The sequence below is a fragment of the Hesperophylax consimilis genome, chromosome 16, assembly GCF_061612785.1.
Source record: "Hesperophylax consimilis isolate HC1 chromosome 16, BYU_Hcon_1.0, whole genome shotgun sequence".
NCBI lineage: Eukaryota > Metazoa > Arthropoda > Insecta > Trichoptera > Limnephilidae > Hesperophylax > Hesperophylax consimilis.
In genome coordinates, this window is record NC_142851.1 from 14,564,714 (window position 1) to 14,586,692 (window position 21,979).

General features: G+C 36.7%; 2 protein-coding genes across 2 annotated transcripts in view; one reads left to right on the plus strand and one right to left on the minus strand.

The window, feature by feature from the left end:
- Bili (FERM domain-containing protein 8 Bili) overlaps nt 1-5,619 on the minus strand; it is a 106,783-nt gene extending 101,164 nt beyond the window's left edge. The window contains exons 1-2 of the mRNA XM_089640942.1: nt 5,340-5,619; nt 2,017-2,225 (exon numbers count right to left, since the gene is read on the minus strand). Coding sequence (XP_089497068.1) covers nt 2,017-2,225; nt 5,340-5,473 — 343 coding nt within the window. The 5' untranslated portion in view covers nt 5,474-5,619. The remainder of the gene's footprint in view (nt 1-2,016; nt 2,226-5,339) is intronic.
- A 4,147-nt stretch (nt 5,620-9,766) lies between these two features.
- Saysd1 (SAYSVFN motif domain containing 1) lies at nt 9,767-14,968 on the plus strand. Its single transcript, XM_089640633.1, has 2 exons — nt 9,767-10,050; nt 10,136-14,968. The coding sequence occupies exons 1-2, from the start codon at nt 9,907-9,909 to the stop codon at nt 10,505-10,507; spliced, it is 516 nt and encodes a 171-aa protein (XP_089496759.1). The 5' UTR covers nt 9,767-9,906; the 3' UTR covers nt 10,508-14,968.
- Nucleotides 14,969-21,979: the final 7,011 nt, after the last annotated feature.

A 21,979-nucleotide genomic window follows, 5' to 3' on the forward strand; every position in this document is an offset into this window, starting at 1 on the left:
CTGAATTTCGTGCCCTAGTCGAGTCAGATGGAACCTTGTTGTTCCAAGGGCAAAGCGTTGTTAATCAGCTGCGAAATTTTGGATTTACACAGGAATATGTTGTATTATTACGATTTATTTTAAGTAGGTTTCTCAGTTTGTCGGGTCGGCCGATTGAGTCAAGATCAACTAGACCGTTATGTATGTTTGATAGTAGACTGACATTTCATGCTCATATTGAGGCGACATGTAGCACTTCACTTAGAATTCTGGGCTTTGTTCTACGCACTGCAAGGAATTTTAGGGATAACCGGGTGCTTATAGTTTTATTTAATTCCTTAGTAAGGAGTAGACTTGAAAGTGGGTCGGTGATTTGGAGTCCACACCAGGTTAAGTATTCTCTCATGTTGGAGAGAGTTCAGAAGAAATTCCTGAGATTTCTCTACATGAGGGAGTATGGCTACTACCCGTGGCTCTATCCCACTGACTTTCTTTTGGGTATGCTCGGAATGAACTATCTACGGGTCAGGAGAGATGTGCGCATTGCTACACATTTCTTTAGACTGATTCGTGGATGGTTTGAAAACTCGGTCATCATGGTGAGCATTCATTTCTATGTTCCCGATGATTATCTACGTAACCGACAACATAGACTATTTTATCTCCCAGCCTGCAGAACTAACTTGCCAGTGGTCATGCCTGTGGGGAGAGCAATCTTGCTGTTGAACAGAATCAATTCGGATATCAACATGTTTTGCATCAATGAAGCTTCCTTTAGGGCAAGCTCTATTATCACTGGTATAGTTGATATACACACTGTTAATATTAATCTTAGAATTCTTATTATAAAATTATTTTAAAAACGCATTTAAATTAACAATTTTGTAATGTTTTTGAAATTAATAAACAAATTGAATTGAAATCACAATTTGATCAAAGGATGAAACGGACTGAAAATCAGCAATTAACAGCAACCATTCACATTTAAACGGAGCTGATCGTAGATGTCATGGTCATCAAATTTGATGGTTTGATACACCACATTAATAATAAATGTAAATATACAAAACTATTAATGTTATGCTTAAGACAGGAAAGATCATGTCACACAATAGATTTAGTTTTTATTGATGGTGTAGCAGTACGCTACTAGAATAATTCATAGTACAACCGAACGCTCGAGATCTTCGAGAGCGGCGCGTGTTCCATGTAGTACCTATCTAGAACGAAACAGAAGCCGCCAGCCTATCTACTTGTGGCCTGAAAGGTTCTCGATTTTACCAGGCGCGAGTGTTCCTATATAAGGCGGCTACGTCGCAGCGCAGCTCATTCTTTAGCAATCTAGCAGTCAGTCCCAGGCAAGCTCCCGCCGCCAACTGAGCCGGGGGACGCACCGCCGCCTCTGCGCCCAAGCACCGTTCACGCACCGTACCCCAAGTACCGCCCCGGGCTACAGGTATGTATGAGCGTAACTGGCGTCGCCTGCGGTTTGAGTTCACCACTAGCATCATCACCACGACCATGACCACCGCACCTTCGGCGAACTTCTCATTGGAGCATTAGGAAGATCCATGGTCTTCACCAGTGCTGAACATCACCTAAAAGTCCGGTCTCCACCCGCAATGACGTAGAGCCTCCGACTTCATCGCCACGGCCATTCCACCACTGTTCACCTCCGCTTCTATAGTGTTGACCATCGGTTTAGAGGAGTCGCCGTCGACTACATCTACCGACGCGGTGTTGATCTTCGGCCTGGGGAATTTGCTGACGATCACGTCTATTTCAGAGTCGAGCGTCGGTCCGAGTCTTCAATATGACAACACTAACTTCAATAAACACTGTGATATTCTACAACATCTTTCATTTGTGTCTCGCCTATACATCCCCGTAGTGGTCTATCACACCAAACTCCCCTCCCGCACCAAGCTTGATTCTAGACGACACTAGGGAATGGTCTTTTGTTTTTGGTTAAACTATAAAATATTGTACATGTTAATTAATCTCGAATGATCTCAGCCATAAATCAAATCTTCTTACCGGCGGCACTCTGCTTCTCCAGAGACTCGAGGCTGTTCACCTTCCCGTCAGCAGGCAGCTGCCTCTGACTTCCCCAGTCATCGTGGCGGCCCAGTGGGCTGTATGGGGGCGCTGGGGGCAGGCGCTGAGACACCGAGTACAGGTGCGCGCCCCCGTCCGCTTGCAAGCCTCCCGTCTGCCCGTAGTACTCTTCCCGTGAGCGGTAGTCACTGGCATTGTAAATAGAAATAATTAATTAAAATGGTAATGGTATTGTCAGGTAAGATACTTGTTGCAAGGTGTCAAAAGCAGTGACGGTTCTGCATAGGGGAAAATAGGTATGATACCCACCAGATAAGTACTAAGGAATTCGTGCTAATAAATTGCAGTGGTTTATTGATTACTTAAAAAATACAAAAAAAGGAACCAAAATTGGAGATGCTATCTCTGAAGAACAAGAAATCAACCTTGGAGTTCCTCAAGGATCTGTTTTGGTACCGCCCCTATTTATTTTATATATTAATGATATAGTGAAGTGCCTAAATTACTGTTCCTTCGAACTTTTTGCAGATGACACACTTTTATATACTATGGCAAATAATATTGAAGATGCATTGTCAAAAATACAAAATGAACTTAATGAATTATCTAAGTGGTTAAACATAAGTAAATTGAAATTAAATGTAACTAAAAATAAATTCATGGTATTAGGGAAAAAACTAAACGAACATAGGTACTGTCCTAAATCAAAATATTGAAGAAGTAAAAGAAATTAAATACTTGGGAATCATAATCGATAACAAGTTAAAATTTAACACTTACTTTGAAATTTTAAATTAAAAAATTGCGAAAAAGGTTCATTTCTTAAGTAGGATAAAGGAAAAATTGGACATTAAGGATATTGGTCTACAAAACCACTGTGGCATCACATTTGAATTGCTGCACAAGTGTAATCTTTCTGAGTAACAAAACCCAAATTAAGAGAATGTAAATAATTCAAAACAGAGGCATGAGGTCAATACTGTGTTATAGCAGGTACACCAGGATAAAAACCATGCAATGCCAACTCAATCTCTTAAGTGTGTGGCAACGATTAGTTTACAATAGTAAGTAAGTGTTTATTTATAACTTAAAAAATAAAATTTTACCAGATTATATGTTAAAGAATGTAAGAATTAATAGTACAGTTCATTTATACCCTACGAGAAACTGCAACGATTTTAGGCTTCCTAAAACAAATTTATCGGGAACACAAAACAATATTTATTATAAAGATTTTAAAAGCCCAATGGGCGTATAAATAAAATAAACAAATATGAGTTAGTAAAAAAAAATTTTAAAAAATTTTCAATGAACTCCCGGTAATTGTTAATCTTTCCTTATCTGTGGTGTGCATTTACTACACATTGCTTCTAATAACTTTAATAACTCTATAAATATAATAAATTCTGTGTTCAGATCTTACGTATTCCTCCGTTATACATTTATGCACTGAAAAAAAATAATATTTTACATAGTTTTCAAATTCAATTAAAAATTGAGATTATTGTTAAAAATCAGAAACAAATACACCAATACAATCAACCGTGTGATACTGCTACGCGAAGAGTGTGCGAGGAAATGAAACACTATTGATGTACTGCTTTAGTTCGCTACGCGGGAACATGAGAAATCCACACGTCCGCAGTTGTATTTTGATTTAGACCATCGATACCTATGACCGCACAGCTGTGTGTATGCCAGCCGCCAACCAGTCGGAAGCGGACCATCGTTAGATGTGGACCCTTCGCACGTTTTTTTAGCATCTGCCGATGGTTTTTTCACGTTTTCAGCAATTAAATTACAATTATTTTCCCTTTTGATATAAAATATAATAAACATAAACGATTAGCTATGAATATTCATATTTTTCCGATATTAATTCGCTTATTTTGAGATGTGTATTGACTATACAGCACCGGAACGCGTGTATTTTTTTAGCATACTAAGGGAAAGGTTAAGGAAGCTAAAAGTCTTGCAGTTTTTTGTGGATTAGGACTCAATGTTGTGAAGTCCAAATTTTAGTATGTAAGTAGTAAATAATATTATAGTAGTCCTAGAAAAGAATATATTAGATATAAGATGTAAAATTTTATAACTAAATAAAATATACTTAAAACAAAAAAAAAAAAAAGATATTCTCGAAACCTATTAAAAGAGAAAAATAGTTGAAGCTTTGTCTTCTTCAAAATGAAAGTATTCTTTAAACATAAAAGCAATTTACATTTGCAGAAATGTAGTAAAAAAAAGTATTTCTGATTATTTATTTTTCTGATTATAACATAATACACTATTTGAGCTGGAGTCACTCGAGCGACTGTCTGTAGGCCATTTGCAGTGCGAATAGTGCAGATGGGGGACATCACTAAACATTTCACCTTCAAATTCATATTGTTTGTATGCGCTCTTATCTATGTAAATCTCATAGAACTCGGGGACAGACTTTTAAATGTGTGATGAATTATTGGACAGTTTGCTAGATAATCTTGCAAGATATTACGTTATTTTCCTGATTTTATATATTTATACATTCTTCTAATTTTATATATTCTTCGGGTAGTGAGATTTCAGAACACATACAAAATGCCGGTCCCCGCCATCAAGGAAGTGCTAGAGCCGCCACTGGTCAAGAGTAAAACAATGTTACAATAGTATCATTGTATAAATAAAGCTGCCATTACACGCTGGACCAATGTTGGGCCAGGGCGCTGGGCTAAAAATAGAACACTGTTTACACGTTAGGCCAATTTTTGACCCAAAGTGGTACAGCACGTTTAATCATTACCTTAATGTGTACCAAAGAAGAGTGACCAAAAAATAATGGCGCAAAAGAAGATGGTGGGTGCTGACATGGCGGATGAGGCCAAAGTGTGAACACTAAGGTAAAGGCTAATTCATCTCGCTTATTTAACCAGCTAAATGAACAATGTTAGCAAAAAGAAATATCTGAATATTGTGCAACTTTGAAATTTTCATGTCCCAAGAGCAAGGGTTGGCCTTGAGCCAAACGGCGCCTGGCGCGAGTAAAAACCTCAGGGGCGCTGTTTTAGGTGTTATCAGCACCTTGGGTCATTGGCATGTTGACGCCCGGAGCGGACTTCTCCGATTTCACCTGCACAGTGCCGGTCCTGGCAAGAGCTTGTTATTATGAACAGTTTATATTTTTCTGTATTATTGAAAAACTTCCCTTGTGGTGAGTTAACTGTCGTAAAGTAGGTGCGAATGGAGAAATAAGTTTGAACAGATGGTTTTATGGTAACTACAGAGGATATAAATCTATTTTTCTACAAAGAATTCTTGCGTACTTGAATTGATATTCTGGAGGTTGGCCAGTAAATCCTCTTCTCGGATACTCCACAGGTATGATTGTAATATAATTGTTTTGATTAGAATTGTTTGTCGATTCGCTGTAGTGAGATAAATCCGATGTGTGGTCCATTGTAAAACATTTGGTGCGTGCGATGCGCAAGAGTGGCAGTCACATATATTACATGTTATGAGGTAATACTGCTGAAATGGTTAATAACCGATTCAATGATTTCATTTAACCATTAGAGTTATTTTAATCTGTTAGATTGTGTTAGATTCTCCCAAACAAAAATGTCAACAAATATTGACATTTCAATCATAGATATGCCCATAGACATAAATAAACCACTGACTAGATCGATATCTTCTGACTTTTTGTATAAAACAAATTGGTGCAAAAAACCATAGATACGCCAATATATAGACGGTACAATTCGCATTCGGAGCCTACTTATTATAATAATATATATACCAATTCGAGTTTTTCATTGGTGAATACAGTTATGCAAAAATATGACGTCACAATATTCAAGGTTCCAATTTTCACCCCAAGTTATGCCCCCTGCTCATAGATATACCATCCAATGTGTGCTAGGGATGCTCTCGTAACAAATCTAATCGGCATTCAATCGCCGTGGACAAAAAATCGATAGCCCGGTCCGTATTATTTATTTATTATGACAGTATGAATGGGGTGACTGCTTACGCTATAAGTTCAAAGAGTTTTATATAACTCCATCAAACTCCATGTTGCTCGCCATACAATCCCGTACAGACCTGTCACACGTAAAAATATGATGTGTTATGTTATATAAATGTGAGCGTGGCGATGATATGCGCATGATTCTTCTAGCCTTGAAAATTATGCGACCCCGATGGAATTAGTGGATGCTACAATATATGTTCATCGTTGTTTAACTCAAACGTGGTGCCCAAGTAGTTATGAAGGTAGCATGTTGCCAAAACTATTTGTCCACCATTGCTGGTTGCGCTTGGATTGGATTAGACCCTGAAATACTCGCCACCTTGCTCGTAATAAGCCAAATGCTTTTTAATTTGTTTGGCTCATTATTCAGCAAAGCGGTTTTGTTGTCAGGTATTACCGAATTCAATTAACATCCACAGAAAATGTAGCGAAGTTGAATCAAACTTTTTCAATCTCCAAAATTTTCCAGCTACCTCCCCCCATGGTTCTGAAAATATATGGGGATATTTTACCGTTATTCTTTAGCTACCTCCCCCCCCCCCCCATTGTTTGCATTTAAATAATATAATGTTCGAATTTCATTTCAGACATTAAATTGTGATGTGTTAATTGCGGATATTATGTAAAGCGTCAGATCATTGTTTTTTTTTCGTTTGCCAGTGGATTGGTTGCAGATTGGATATTTACTTTTGTGGATTGTTAACATTTTATTACATATTATGATAAACTTGTCGAATTCTGCTGCACGCTAAATAGGCAAAAAATAAAAATAGCATTTGGTTTCTACTTAATTACTATAACAAATAACCATAGACTAAATTAGACTAGACACGGCATATTCATTTAAAAATAACCCCAACACAATTTTGGTTTGGTTCACATGCACATTTATGAAAAGGCCCACGCATTATGTCGCAATGCGAAATGGGCACTGTGCATTGCGTTTTATCTTTTGTTGGTCTATTTTGCTTCTCAGCTATGCTGGGCAAGTTCATTTTTTCAATCACAAAAATAATCGCGTTCCAAATATTTAAATTTTAATTATGTCCATATTACAACACCTCTGACAACAAATTCTCCGTGGTTTCGCTTACGAGTTTGAACGCTTGTACAAGGAGTAAACAGAGTTGGGTTGTTAAGTTCATCTCCTTATTTGTGACGTACGCTACGTGGCGTTATTTTAAAAATGAATTTAACTAGACAGGGCTAATCTAGTATAATACATCAATGCAAATAACTATTTATATCATGCGAGATAGTAAAAGATGCATTGAAGTTCAATTTTTTTTCTCAATCAATGTTATGTTTGAAGGTTAGAAAATACGCATAGATTATTAAAATAACCCATACTAACACCCAACACCATAAAAACATATTTTGTACAAGTGCCACTACTTTAGTACGACTTAAGTCGAGAATTTATCCCCATATATAAGTTGAAATCATTTGTTGTTTTTTTAAGGAGCGTATTTAGCAGAGGCATTCGAGAAGTTTACCCACATTATAGTTAAAGAAATACTGATATTTCACTATCTAACGAAACATAAGCTATATAATATTAACCCAAATAACAATAATAACTTGACACAATATAACAATAATACATAACATCTCATTTTAACAATCACTCATATTTAGTTGGCTTATTAAGACGAACAGTTCTTTTCTCAATTTACTTATTCGATTCTCCGTTTTCAGGATATCGATAAGGAGATTGAACATGTTTAAACCCTCATGATCTACGCTTCTCTTACCACTTTCAGTTTTTACTGTAATAGTGTAAAATTTATTACGCCGTCTTTTATAGTGTTCGTATACTTGTGACGTTTTTCTAAAATGTTGTGTTCGTGTGTATAAGTATTATTTCTATTTTGTAGAAAAAAATACATATGCTTTATTCATAAACTTTCTAATTTTTAATAAGTTCATTACTTGGTATAGTTTTGTTCGTGGGGGTATCTGATATTGATAGTTGATAGTGAGGAGTAAGTTCATTTTGAAGATAGTGTCATTGTTTTGTGTTTTTTTTTAAATTTTATAGAAAGTGATATTTACAAAGAACAATCTATGGATGCAATGGCGGCTTTCATATGAGGGTCGTTTGATCAATGACCTCCCAAAAATATGCTGCAATAGTATTAATATAAAAAAGGATTTAATAAACTACCCGATTATTAATTTGGTTTTATTGCAGATTCGTACGTTTTTCGATTCGTTCCAGTGCCATCTAACGTCAAAATGAGATGCTATTAAATATGCCTACCGTGGGTCACTTTAAATTTTGTCTTAAAACCATCTCCTTTCTTTCTCTTTGCTATACAGACAAAGGAGGTAATCACTGTCATGTCTTACGTATGCTAAGTATAAAACAAAAATGAATTTAATGAGGTTTTGGACATGACCCCGTTGAGATTGATATATCTACGACCTAAGTTTTTAAGTCTGTTATAGTTAAACGCAATTGATTTGAAATGACACTACACTGCGCTATATATATATATATATATATATGCCATGATATTATATTTTATTATTAAAGGTATTAGAGGGAGATGTGAATAAATGTTAGACGAAAGTTTTTTGTGTGATAAACGACAGCAATCTTGAACTTGAATATTCGTTCGCAAAATTATTTTTATCATTGTTGACGTAATTTGCATTGAATAATTTGAAATATCAAATTCTGTGGATATCGTATTGAAAGAAATTGCAAAAAATAGGCCACGTACATGGATTTTATAAGACTTGGAAAACATCTTGCGGATAGATTTTTCTACTAAGATTACGAAAATATTACTAAAAAAAATTATAGTTTCTTAATAATAAAATAAATTAATCCGTTTTTTTCGGGTCATGACATCACTACATGAAAATGTTCCGTTTCCGAAAATATTCTCTCTTAATTTTTTAAAAACTGTATTCTGTTATATACAAAGGTAATTATTCGGGATCGCTGGCCACGGCTAATACGAGACATTTTTAAATAAAACTTTTTGATTTACCTTAATTAATATAAAAGAAAACTGTCTGCATTTGGGAAATTTTTGTTTTTGAATTTTCATTTTTAGTTACGTAATGTGAACATTTGCTTTCGTTGTATGGAATGGCAGCCAGAATAACTTCTGTTGATGACATTTTCTTATGTTGAAGTTCTCACTCATGCAATCCTCATAACTCTGAAGTTACGTATATTGCAGATTCATATTTAACAGGCGTCCAATACGCTGAGACGAGCGAGCTAAAACACAGTTTTGAAATGGTAAGATCGTGAATCGCTTATTAGTTGCGAAAAAATGTTATAAGCAAGAGATTTGTTGCTTTCGCAAGCGATAGCATTCGTTCACGAATGATATCAACGGATATCAATTAGGAACGTGGGTTAACGTTCACGGAACGGGAATCGCCCTCCTATTACAATCCATTCATTTTCTATGGAAATAGATGCTTAGTTCTTACTCGTCGCTTTTACTCAATCGAGGAAAAACTAAGCTTAAAACTGAAACGTCTGAATGAAATGTTGTTCAATTTTATCGTTCTAAAATAAACTAAAATCGAACCACCAAAACGGTCTATTACAAATGTTTTTATCATCACCAAGAGCGCAATCATAGCACAATCATCGCAGTGCTTTTTGCCATAAATAAACTGCTTCTCGCAGAAAAGCGAGTTAAATCGATATTCGACAACCCTAAGTACGTGCGTCATGTGGCAACTCACGGCAACTGTTTTGACACTTGACAGAGTGGTTTATTTATGCTTGACAGTTCGATTTTCTGTCATCCTGAAAATCTGATGTGAAGTGCGATAAAAACAATATTTATACTATTATCAACGCCTTAACATCACCATTGTATGTAATGGAATCGAAACTTTTAGAATACAGAGCAAGAAAACGCAAAGAAGCCTTGATTCAGGTGGCGAAAGACAAGATTAACAAATTGGTGACATTTAATGCGACTCCCAACATGAATACTGTTGACATGCTTGATGACAGCACTCCTGTATGTATCTAACTAAAATATTAACAAATTTACGTCTCTTACTTACATTGAATCTAATTATATCGTACTTCTATTTATTATTTAGTTGCTGCCAATCTCAGATGAAACCCTAGAAAGAGCACCAAGTCCCCTTTTCTCATCTGACAACGAATCTGAAGACATTGGAAATGAAACCAATTCTCTATACGCCCGCTTTTCCAGAACATCCTTAGTTGTGATGTCATTTGTTTTATGGGTTGTTGTGTTCCTTTTCTTCATTCAAATTGAATTCGGAATAATCTACCTGATTGTATCGGCCCTTTTAGGCATTTATTACAACACTAGAACGGGACCAAAGAAAAATGACGAGGTTTCAGCTTATAGTGTGTTTAATAAAAACTGTGAGAGTATTGATGGAACTTTAACAGCAGCACAATTTGAAAGGGAATTAATGTACGGACCTGGAGGCTTAAGATAACATTGTTATCGATTTATTTCTTCCTAAAATATGTGAGATTATATTTAATTAATATTGTACTAGGAACATTCGATTACAGAAATGTTGTAAAAAATTTTCCATTTTAAAAAGATTTTCAACAATAATCATTATTGAATCTTGAAATTAATCTCCGTGTTATTTTTTAAAATATTTTCACAGATGCTTCACACAATGTAGATATATATTTATGCACTGCATCTTTGTGCAATATTATCTTAGTTCTAAATATTCATTTTTAATAGAGAGCAAGAAATTAAAGTAGGTTATCTCAATATTCTGAAATTAGCAATAATTAAATATTAAGAAGAACTTCTTTTAGTGGTAATAAATAAAATTGCTCATTTAAATATCTTACAATTTTAGTTCTTGCCACAGAAAATAATAATTCAAGTTATAGGTATACTAAATGTTGGAATTATCATTTCTCCTTTGAGATTTATTAATTTGAAAATGCATTTATTTCTTGCAACGTGTTTAAAACTTGTTATTTTTTTTTAAATAATACATAAAAAGAACACTACAAAACTTTTTGAATGCCTGTAAAGAACTTTCGAATGTTCAAATTCAATCATCTTGAATATTTGTGGTGAGCGAAACAAAAGGATGTCGGAAGTGTACAATATACAATAAATACTAATAAACGTGTTTAAAATTTTACAAAACTGACAACCATTTTACCCTACATTAATGTTTGTTAGTCAGCTGTATAAAATTTAAAACATGTTTATTAGTAAGGCCCTATGTGTATTAAATTCAATTCAGTATATTAATTTTTAAAAAATTACAAAATTGTTCATTTTAATTCGTTTTTAAAATACATTTGGTCATAATTTTTTTTACTTAAATATAAACAGTGGGTATATCAATTAGTAATAATAGAGCTTGCCTTTTAAAGGCAGCTTCATTGATGCTAAAAATGTTGATATCCAAATTGATTCTGTTCAACAGCAAGATTGCTCTTCCCATCGGCATGACCACTGGCAAGTTAGTTCTGCAGGCCGGGAGATAAAATAGTCTATGTTGTCGGTGACGGAGATAACCATCGGGAAAATATAAATGAATGCTCTCCATGATGACCGAGTTTTCAAACCATCCAAAAATCAGTCTGAAGAAATGTGTAGCAATGCGCACATTCACGGGTACGGGTAGTAGCCATATTCCCTCATGTAGAGAAATCTCAAGAATCTCTTCTGAACTCTCTCCAACATGTTACTTTACCTGGTGTGGACTCTAAATTACCGACCCACTTTCAAGTCTACTCCTTAATAAGGAATTAAATAAAACTATAAGAACCTGGGTATCTGTAAAATTCCTTGCAGTGCGTAAAATCAAAACCTCCTAGATCACAAGGCCGGAAAACTGAATCAAATCAGCCTCCTAACTTGTATGTTGATCTAGAAGGTTTTGGTAAAACAAAGCCCAGAATTCTCTGTGAAGTTCTTCATGCCGTCATCATCAAACATGATGCCAAGATCCTTCATGGTCAAAACACGTTTTAAACTTTGGGCGTCCATTGTATACCGGTAATAATACCAGATATGATTCGCCCTAGTGAATGATAAAATTTAACTCAATCCGGTTTTTTTTTTTACAGTAAACAATTCTATCATTGTCTGATTGGAGTGGATTACAGTCTTCTAAAGTTATATTATTTATAAGAAGAGTTTTAGGTCATCAACAAAGAATTATATAAGTGTGCACTGTGCAATACACACAACACTAACTGTTTGCCTCAACTTTAATTACAAGACCTCTAACCTTTGGCATAACCAAAACATCTGAAATGAAGTGGTAAAATTACATTTATAATTAATCGCTCTTTTAAAAAAGCAGGGAAAACTTATTTTTCTCTACTCTTACATATTATTTATAAAATAACCTATTCCAATGTAATAAAAGCAAGGTTTATAATAATAAACAAACTACCATATTTAGATTCCATAGGTTTAATGTTACAATGAGAAAGGATGTATTTTGTGATATCATTTGCACGTTTAATATTATTTATAACACATTGCTTATACATAATGTTATGTGTGAAACACAACCTAAATGTTTAGTTTATAAGCATTCATAATATAGCAATAAACAATAATTAATATAAAAGAATATTGGCTCATTTAAATACACTATTATTATTTACAATTTCCAAGTAAAAATGATTTTTTTAGATTTTAATTGAGGAGGAGTTGGATGATTAGAGCTGCTACGATTTTAACAAATTTAGTATGCAAGTATTTAATCTTCTTCTTCGTTTGGTGGAGGTCAAAGTGGGATATTGATGTTATTCATTCTGTCAACGGCATTGGGAGTTACTTGGTTCAAAATTGTGCCTCCGGCTAACTGATAGAGGGAACATGCTTCTTTGATGTATTCTGTTTGAATACATCCTTATTCACACAATTTAGTATCCTTTAGGTGCCATTTACGCATCATATATGCACAACGGCTGTGACTCCACTGGATGCGGTTTAGTGAGGTTATGTTGCATATTTGAACTCTCAGGCTAATTTTTTCGCTTTTGGGAACAGTTCATATGGTCTCATAGAAATTGTTGAGTCTCCCTTACTGTCATGGAGAGAAATCTATATAAATAAAAATGTAAATGTTCATTTGTTCAAAATCTTAAAAATCTCCAAAAGTTCTTCACTGATTGCTTTGAAATTTTGACACAACATTGCGATCCACTACAGGTCTGTTTTTATATTCCTCAGGAGGAATTTCATTGCTTCATAACTTCTGCAATTTAGTGACGTCAAAAAGAGAATTAATTGAAATAGTATTACCCAATATTCAAACCAATTATAAGAATCACGATTGGCTGAGTGAACGAGCTGTTCTTGCGACCACGAAAAAAGAGGTCTACGAACTTAATAATATTATTCAGTCTAACATTCAAAACGAGGCAGTCACATACAAGTCCGTCGACACTGTTGTGGAAGCAGATGAAGCGGTTAATTATCCAACATAATTTTTGAATTCACTCGATCTGCCAGGGATGCCACCGCACGTACTGCAATTTATAATTGGCATACTATTTATCATGTTGCGAAATATAAACCAGCCAAAGCTTTGCAAGGGCACGCGGCTTGCAGTAAAAATATTTATGAGCATTGTCGTAGAAGCAACAATATTGATAGGACGTTTCAAAGGAGAAGATGTCTTCATTCCTCACATTCCTACAATTCCAACCGATATGCCATTTCAATTTAAGAAATCGCAATTCCCAATGCGATCAGCTTTTGCATTCGCCAACAACAAGGCTCAGGGCCAATCTTTAGAATTGTGCGGTTTAGATCTGGACACGGATTGCTTCTCACATGGACAATTATACGTTTTTAGTTTTTGAATACCTTCAGAAATATTCTATTTATTTGGATTTTATTGCAAAGCGTTAATGCTCTGACCTTTTGACAGAATATGCCATAGGTCTGTGGGGTTATGAATAATCTGACAATATTTGAAAATCTCCTACTACCACCACAGTAAGCGGAAAATGTTGCTTATGTTGTGATGGAGAACTTAGTCAGTCGAGGAATTGAACACACTACGCCTGGGTGGGACCCAGACGCGAAGTCAAATCAATCACCGACCAGTCAAAAATGTATCGAAAAGCCAGGAGTAAAAGTACCTGGACATTATTATTATTCAGATCTGGCAGATATTCTGAACTACATGGCTGTTGCCATTCCAGGTAATGTTTCAATTCTGAATGATGTTCTTTCAATAGGGCGATATTTGGAGTATCTTCCATTGTGAAAGTGATTTTAGCTGGACATAATATAGTATGTATTTGATGTGACTGAGATATAATCACTTGATAAAGACAACTAGACACTTAATAGATACACACACCTTCCATCAGGAGTTCCTTTCCTGTAGATTTGATTGGAAATCCATCTACCCACTGACATAGTACATACCTTTTTGTTCTAGACCCGAGAGAGCCAAAGAAAATACAGTGGTCTGTCTCTTATATTGCCTAACATCGTATGATATTCTATGAAAATCTATTGTCAATACATATAACGAATATTGAAGTCGATTCAACTTTGGGTTTTTATTCTTATTTGAATTAAATCAGGTGGGATCCTATCTTAAGTTTATAAATTCAAACAAATGCATTGCCGTTGGGTCAACATTAGAAAATTAGGTGTTTACATAATCTTTTATGAAACTAAATCGAAGTACTTTATCTGCAAAACTAGAAGAATAATTTCTTAAAAAAATTACAAGATCACAGAAAAATAACTTTTGCCGTTGGCTGAAAAGTAACAGATTTATAGATAATCCACTTTACAGCTTGACAAGGTTAACTTTGCAGTTGGCCGAAAGAGGGACTTACCAATGAACAATTTATTTTTGTATCCACTCTACACTAGCGATGCCACCGACTTTTTTTTATGTGAATACTGCACAATAGTCCCAACTGCTCCCAACCGTGTGTTGACTCGCCCTCCTAATTGTCCTAACTCGCTTGAATGAGGTTTTTATACCTCCTTCTCTCCAGCGTTCAGTTTCGCTTTTGCAAAACGATATCGTGCTGGGCCTAGCTAACTCTGAATATTCCCCGCCCCTGTGATATCGCACACAGTAAAATAAGGCCTTCGCTTTGGGGTTGGTCTACAATAAATCCCTTAACTTCACGTTGTGTGATTTGTTAATTCGAAGCCCCCCCGCTATGGGGTGGTAGGTATTTAATGTCTCCTTTCTGTGGTAACTCCCGGTTCTTTTTAGCCAAAGTGTGGGGAAAACGTCCATCGACCCTCAGCGAGTTCTACAAGGAACGAGTGCGTGTCTCACCTAACTTTCGAATACTGGACCCTATTACTAATCGACCTAACAGCTTATATCATATCTTTACAATTGCCTTGTATCCCCGCCATTTCTAATGTCCCCGTGCTTATAACTTCTAGATTGTGACATAGAACCGTACCCCCCCCCCCCCCCCTCTTGTGTACGGGCTATTAAACCCTTCGTTGAATAGTGTGTTGTTTCCGCATAAGTACTGGGACTCTCTCGTCGACCTCTGTAACGATGTACTGAAACTCGATAAATGGATTTAGCTGTGGTTAGTAAACTTTGGGTGTTGCGGATGGAAGTGGAAACGAGAGAAAAGGAGATGGGGACGGATTGAATGACGAGAAAAAGGTTTTTTTTTTGCAAACTGGGTCGGCACCTCACTGCCCCAAATGAAATGGTCGCTATTCTTCCAAATGCACAACCCCAAGAACCAATACGTGTCTGGCTTTCCCCGAGGTCTGGTCTAACTTCTTCTTATAGTCGCCTTGACACCTCCGGACCGCTCACGTCAGAGGGAGAGGTAATGCACCTGTTGGAATATCCCAAATCACCCCGCCCCGCTTCCTCCGACGGACTACTTTACTGACTGTAAAAGGGGAATTTTCATTGCTTCCCTTGTCATGATGCTAAACGCGTGCATGTTTCAAATAGGTTTGTTCTGGTGAGGCTTTCAACGTCCACTAGCCGCCAGGCCTACTATCCACCTCACGAAGGTTGCTGCAAAGGATCTCGAGGGTTTTCCAGTCGAGTTGCATCAACCTCCGGGTAAACCCCGCTTTAGTATGTGTTCGTCCTCCGATTTTGAACCCTCGTTCGTCACGCCGACGTCCCCTCCACGCGATTTTGAAAGACTTGGAGCCCGTTCGATTAAACGCCTTCGCAGCGAACCAAGGCCCAAACATTCCAACTTGACATTAATTTTCATACCGCCTCTCGTGTCCTCTCACCCGACCCGGCCCCGCGAAAAGGGATGACCTTCCGGACTCTTCGTGATTCTCCATACAACGTTGACGCCCCGAAATCGCGTGATGAGGAAAAGTAGAAAATCTTCTGAGCTGAGGAAGTTGTGTGCTTCCCAAGACAGCTTACGGACAACATACTCCAACGGCGAGTTCTAAGCCGAGGCCAAAGGTATTCGGGAATTTGTTAGTGAACATATAAGGTTATACAAATATTATTAATTTGATTTTTTATTTGTTTTGAGCATGAGTTGGTTGCAGCTAGTCGCTTCCATGTTGATTTGAGGTGCCTCTGCGCGGCTGCCAACTCGGTAGAATGTACGACTTTTGTCGTCAGGCACGGACGTCGAGTGATTTATGGGGTCCCTTTTCTTCCTTTTGGGTCGTGTGTCGCCACTAACTGCTTACAAATAAGTAGGTCATTGGCCTCGTGCTAAACACAGCTGTTAGAAGCAAGCAAACAGTTCTAAATGTGATACTATTTTATCAGTTGCAGCCCCATCTTCGTCGCAATTTTAACGTTCTGGAAATATATATTCATGCAAGATCACTCACCCAAAATCGTTATATTACCAGTCCAGTCGGGATATCGACGACATGTACATTAATCCACGTCCAGGGGCTGTAGGTAGGATGTAGAAGCCCCTAAGCCGTTAAGGGTTCGTATTAAATTCGAAATCGATTATCTATGTCACCCGTCTACTCGCCAGTAGGAACTATAACCATATTGGATCTAATTTTCTAGCTAAAATTTCTACCTTCATACGCCGCCCCGTAGATAGCACATAAATTACCGAATACTAGATTTCGGAATGTTTAAGCGGATCATTTCTTTCAATAGAATATCTCTTCCTCCCTAACCGTAAGTTGATAGTTGACATGCATAGGTATTTGTTGGCCTCCACTGTACCTAGTCTAGATATCTCTCCCTATCGACTATTTTAGAGTATCTAAGTAAGTATTTGCCGAGATCTACCCAAAACCCCCTCCCCCTCCCTAGAACCTTTCATATATTATTTGCCACGTTCACTTCGATTTTTTCACTAAATTCTTATATCGTGTAAACCGTTAAAATCCTTCCCGTGCTCGCAAGGAAAACACTGTCTCTTCAATTTCACAATAAAGTTAGAACTTTGTCTTAGCCGTTTTCGTCAGGTCATTTGATAATTATTATGGTTCTCTATTTTTTTCTCCTCTAATGGCACACGCGTTATTATTAAACATTACTGCAGTTGAGTTTCATCGTTCTATATTAGTCTGAACCAAGAGACTCCAACCCGTGAATTTAGTATCGTCTAATTATGAGTTTACCCTTTTTTTTTTTGGTTGAATCTAATTAAATTTTAAAACACTTCAATTATTTCAATTAATATTAAAACCACAACTTCACTATATTTAAAACTCTATCAGTTTAGTTTAAAGATAGCACACCAAACTGTCGCGACGTTAAGTTCTCGAAGACCGACTCCTACCAAGTTAAAACGAAAAAAAGCTCCGATTTCCTCCAAACAACGCTATTTAATAATGTTTTTTTCGAATAAATCGACTTAAAATTTGTGCGACTTTCGTCTTTATGAATTCGAGGTTTCACTCCCCGTTAAGTTTAGAATTGCATAACCCCGTTTCAGTTTTTTTTTTGTTCCCGCCTGCCGAGTTGAGGTAAACACCTACCACCCTGCCGAGATGGGTACAGGCGTGTACTCGGTGACCTGACTTCCGGGCGCCCTCCCGTAAATGATTTTCGGCGTTGTAGATTATTGCGCAAAATTATTTGATTATTTTTTCTCGTACGCGTGTTGTGTCCGTAATATTGGTTGATTTCCGGCCTATAGACTAGGTGTAGCTCATTTCTATATCGTTGTTTTCGAAATCTTTCCGAGAAATTCGCTATTGATATCGATAATATAATCGATAAATTATCCCAACTAACGGAAGCTTTTCACCTATTATGTCCAGCCCTTGCGCAATCCAGTATCCTTCCTTGTGTGCTGCCTTCTAGCATTTGATTGGTGTCTACACGATCCGTGGGTGATCCCAGGACACATATACCTTCCCCTCGGTGATGACATACGTAGGCATTCGTTCCAAAATTTGATCCGACACGTTTTTGTAATTTCGCCTACCTGTTTTGACTCTTTTCGTGATATCCGCCGCATATCTTCTGGTAATCTTTCGTAACCCAACGCTGTCCACTACCCGAGTCGTTGAAGCCCCTTCCATCATGAGCTAAACTACTTTTCGGGTTTCTTTTCGATTTCCGGTCCTTTCTTTTCGGCGATCTACGCCCAGTACATCCCTGTTTTTACAGTTTTTTGCGTCTAGTTTTAGCCCAACCCATATACTCTTTTCTCGCTTCATCTAGGAATTTCAATATATTATCCTCGTAACTTTGTTTACGCGCAAAAAAGGTCGTAAAATTTTGATCGTTAATCAAAGACTTCGTGACCCATTAACTTTTATGTCTTTTCTTAATTACCCAACTTGCATCTCCCCCGTGTTAATATAATTAGGCAATTTCGGCCAAACATCCCATCTTAAGTTAAAATTCGTGTCCATTGTCAACACTTGAAATAGCACTCAGAACCTCAGCGAACGTAAACAATTCTCTCTATGAGGATCACCTCGTAATATGTCTTATGGTCCAAAACATTCTAAAACACCCTCTTCTTTCACCAGACCGTCACCCCCTTTTTTCGTTATCGATGGTTGGGTATCGCTACGTTTCTGCCTTAGAATGCAAATTTATCGTCGAATTCCAAGTGCCTTTACACGCATCGTGAGACCGGATCCCAAGGTTAGCTCAACAGTAAATCAACCTAGAGTGTTTCGCGTCTTTAGACCGCCCCTAGTCTCCGTGATTGGCGAAAAATTATTTAATTGATTTTGGGAATGGTCTGATTCGTTGAAACCCAACGCGCCCCTTTTCAATTATTACGTGGTTAACACCTATTACCGACGTAGGTTTCTATAATAAAGCTTCTAGGATGTCCCAAAGATGTCCATAGTCTGTTCGTTTCTCCCTATTCTCTGAACGTATTTTAATTTATATAAAAAAAAATCTTTACGTTCCTTTACCCCAAACAGGTCCATTACAGCCTCCCTTTAGTAAGGATTACAGCGGATAAACACGTTTTGGTGTTTATTTGGTGAAATCATTACTAACAATAGGTTTAGATTGACTCATTTTTCTTCCTTTTTCAAATTTTTTTTTTCGTACTCCAAAGGTTGCGTACCCCTTACCTCCCTAAGAGGAGATGTTCCTATTTTCCCTAAATGCAAAATAAATTCTAGAATGGGTCTTTTCCTTTTTTTTTCTTTCCAATCTTCCGTTAATTTTTGGCTTATCTGCTTCTCACGAAGTTCGCCCCTGTACGTGTCTTAACTCAAATGCCTTTAAACAAAACGTAAGGCACAATGCCATTCATAAATCTGCCGCCTCCTACCACTCGTGATTTCATTAAGACGAAACACGGTTTCATTTGTCACAAAACTCGTAACTTTGCTTTATATTCTAGGCGCTTCGTCAGTAAACGTGTTTCCTCTTAACTACACATTTATGGCTAAGTTTTTGTTGCACCCCCAAAGGGTCGAAGCAAAGTTCTATGGGTACCTGACTGAAGTCTCGGTTGTATGTTTTTTTTTTCCATGATGATATGCACGCAACATGAATCTATTTAAAACGCGTAGCTATTTTGCATGTGGTTTTTTTCTCTGTTTTTTTTTTTTCCTCGCGTGACTTCATTCATTTTCTTTAATAAATAATAATCCGTATGTGTGGCCGGTTATCAATAAGCCTTGATAAAACTTGAATTGGATTATATCTGGTTTATTGAATTGAACACGCAACCTCCCTAAAACTGCACTTACGTGTCCTAGATGTTCATCGAAATTTCCGCACAAATATATGACTAAGTCATCCAAGTAGTAGCTTTGCGAGACTACCTATCTTTTGTTTTAATATTCGTATTGTACTGAACGTGCTTTGTTTACTTGTTGAACTAATTGAAACGGATTTATTTATTCTTATTCACAGAATTTAGTCACTATTTCACGCTGTAGTTTTTCTCATAATATCACTGTTTTCACTTTATTCAAATATTAAGTTAGATTATATCCAATGGTTGTAACTATTCACTTCACAAGAACACTGCATTTATTTCACCGAAAAACATCCGTTACGTAACGAACTTAAGTATTTGATAGTAATCACCGGTAATGTTCACTGTAGGTTCAATGAACTCGTCGTGGTACGCAAACGTATTGTATCCCTGCTTGTACTCACTACGTTTAATTTAAACCTTTACGAAAACATAACAAAATAATTATTATCTCCCCTCTCTCACTATCCCGGCTGTCCCGATTCGTAACCAAGTCAAATCTCACTAGTCTTCGGTTTACCTTATTATTATTACCATCTCACACTTTCTCCCTCTTTATATTGCTTGCTAGGTATCGAAAACCCGTTATCTACCGACCATTTTGTAATATACACATTCCGACACTACCGAAGTCTGCACGCATAACGTTTCCAAACTTCGTTCAACGAATTTAAACGCACTCAAAGACCCCAACCTACGTCGTACAAAAGCGCATACAATATCTGTTATCTGCTATCACCACCCATTGCAAAGTTTAACTCTATATTAAGAGGATAGACGGATCCCTTTTGTATGAAAGCTTGTATTTTCGAAGCTGTTTCCTTCTAAAATGTTCACCGGTTAGGTTTCCCCTTAATATCGCTCTATCCAAAGATAAAAAACCGTTTTTACCTACTACAAGTGGTCTCGTAAATGCTCGGTGGATATTTTTTCTTTCTAAGATTTATGGCCCGACCGTTGTAAATCATGAAAAGGTCTATTAGTTCCTTTTAGTTTGCAATAATTTTCAAGTGACATGAGTCAATGAGTCTCTTCAAAACGACAAACAGATATTAGTACGGTTTTTACCCATTTTTGTAAGGCATTTAAAATGTTTGAATAATATTCATTTCATATTATTTTTTTAAAAGCGGTCTACAAAAATACTAGTCAGATGCTTTACGTTTCACCATCTAAATGCGAGCCCTTCTCAAATTATGGTCATTTAACTGATTTGTATATTTTTTCTTATCGAAGGTTGGCGTACATTTCGCAATATCAACTAATACAAATCTCCACTCAAATAAAGATTCCGTAATCAACTTGTCTATTTATTTATTTTCTCTTTTTTTTTCTCATGAAATGTTGATTAACATCAGCTTACGTTTTTTTTTTTTTTCCCATTTAACTGTGTAACCTTTCCCTTTTATTATTAGTCTCGTGAAAAGTACTCAATTTATATTATTCATTACTAACTACCGTATTGTGTATTAATTCTCTTTATTCATTTGTACGGCGCGCCTGAGGCGACTTTACCCGAAACGGCGCCACACAAGTCCCAACAAACAGCCGACTGACATCCCTGCCGCGTTCAGAGCGATAAATCTACCACCGGCTGTAGATCCGTTAGAGTAGGTAACCTTTTTTTCCCACTATTGTCCGGTGCCTTGCCGTCTCCATCGTAAGTAATTAAATCATAAATGACACTAGAGTCTAACAGTGCGTCCAGCTTAATTTTTGTTCACCTGTCTAGACTATTTTACAACTGACCCACATTCGTTTCGACCTATTTTTTTTTCTATTCGCTCCTGACACGTTTTTTTTTCATTTTT

Bases quoted from the DNA above. Each gene is read 5' to 3' on its own strand.
- Saysd1 (XM_089640633.1), top strand. From the start codon at position 9,907: ATGGAATCGAAACTTTTAGAATACAGAGCAAGAAAACGCAAAGAAGCC. The intron at 10,051-10,135 runs GTATGTATCTAA...TTTATTATTTAG, and splicing joins TGCTTGATGACAGCACTCCT to TTGCTGCCAATCTCAGATGA.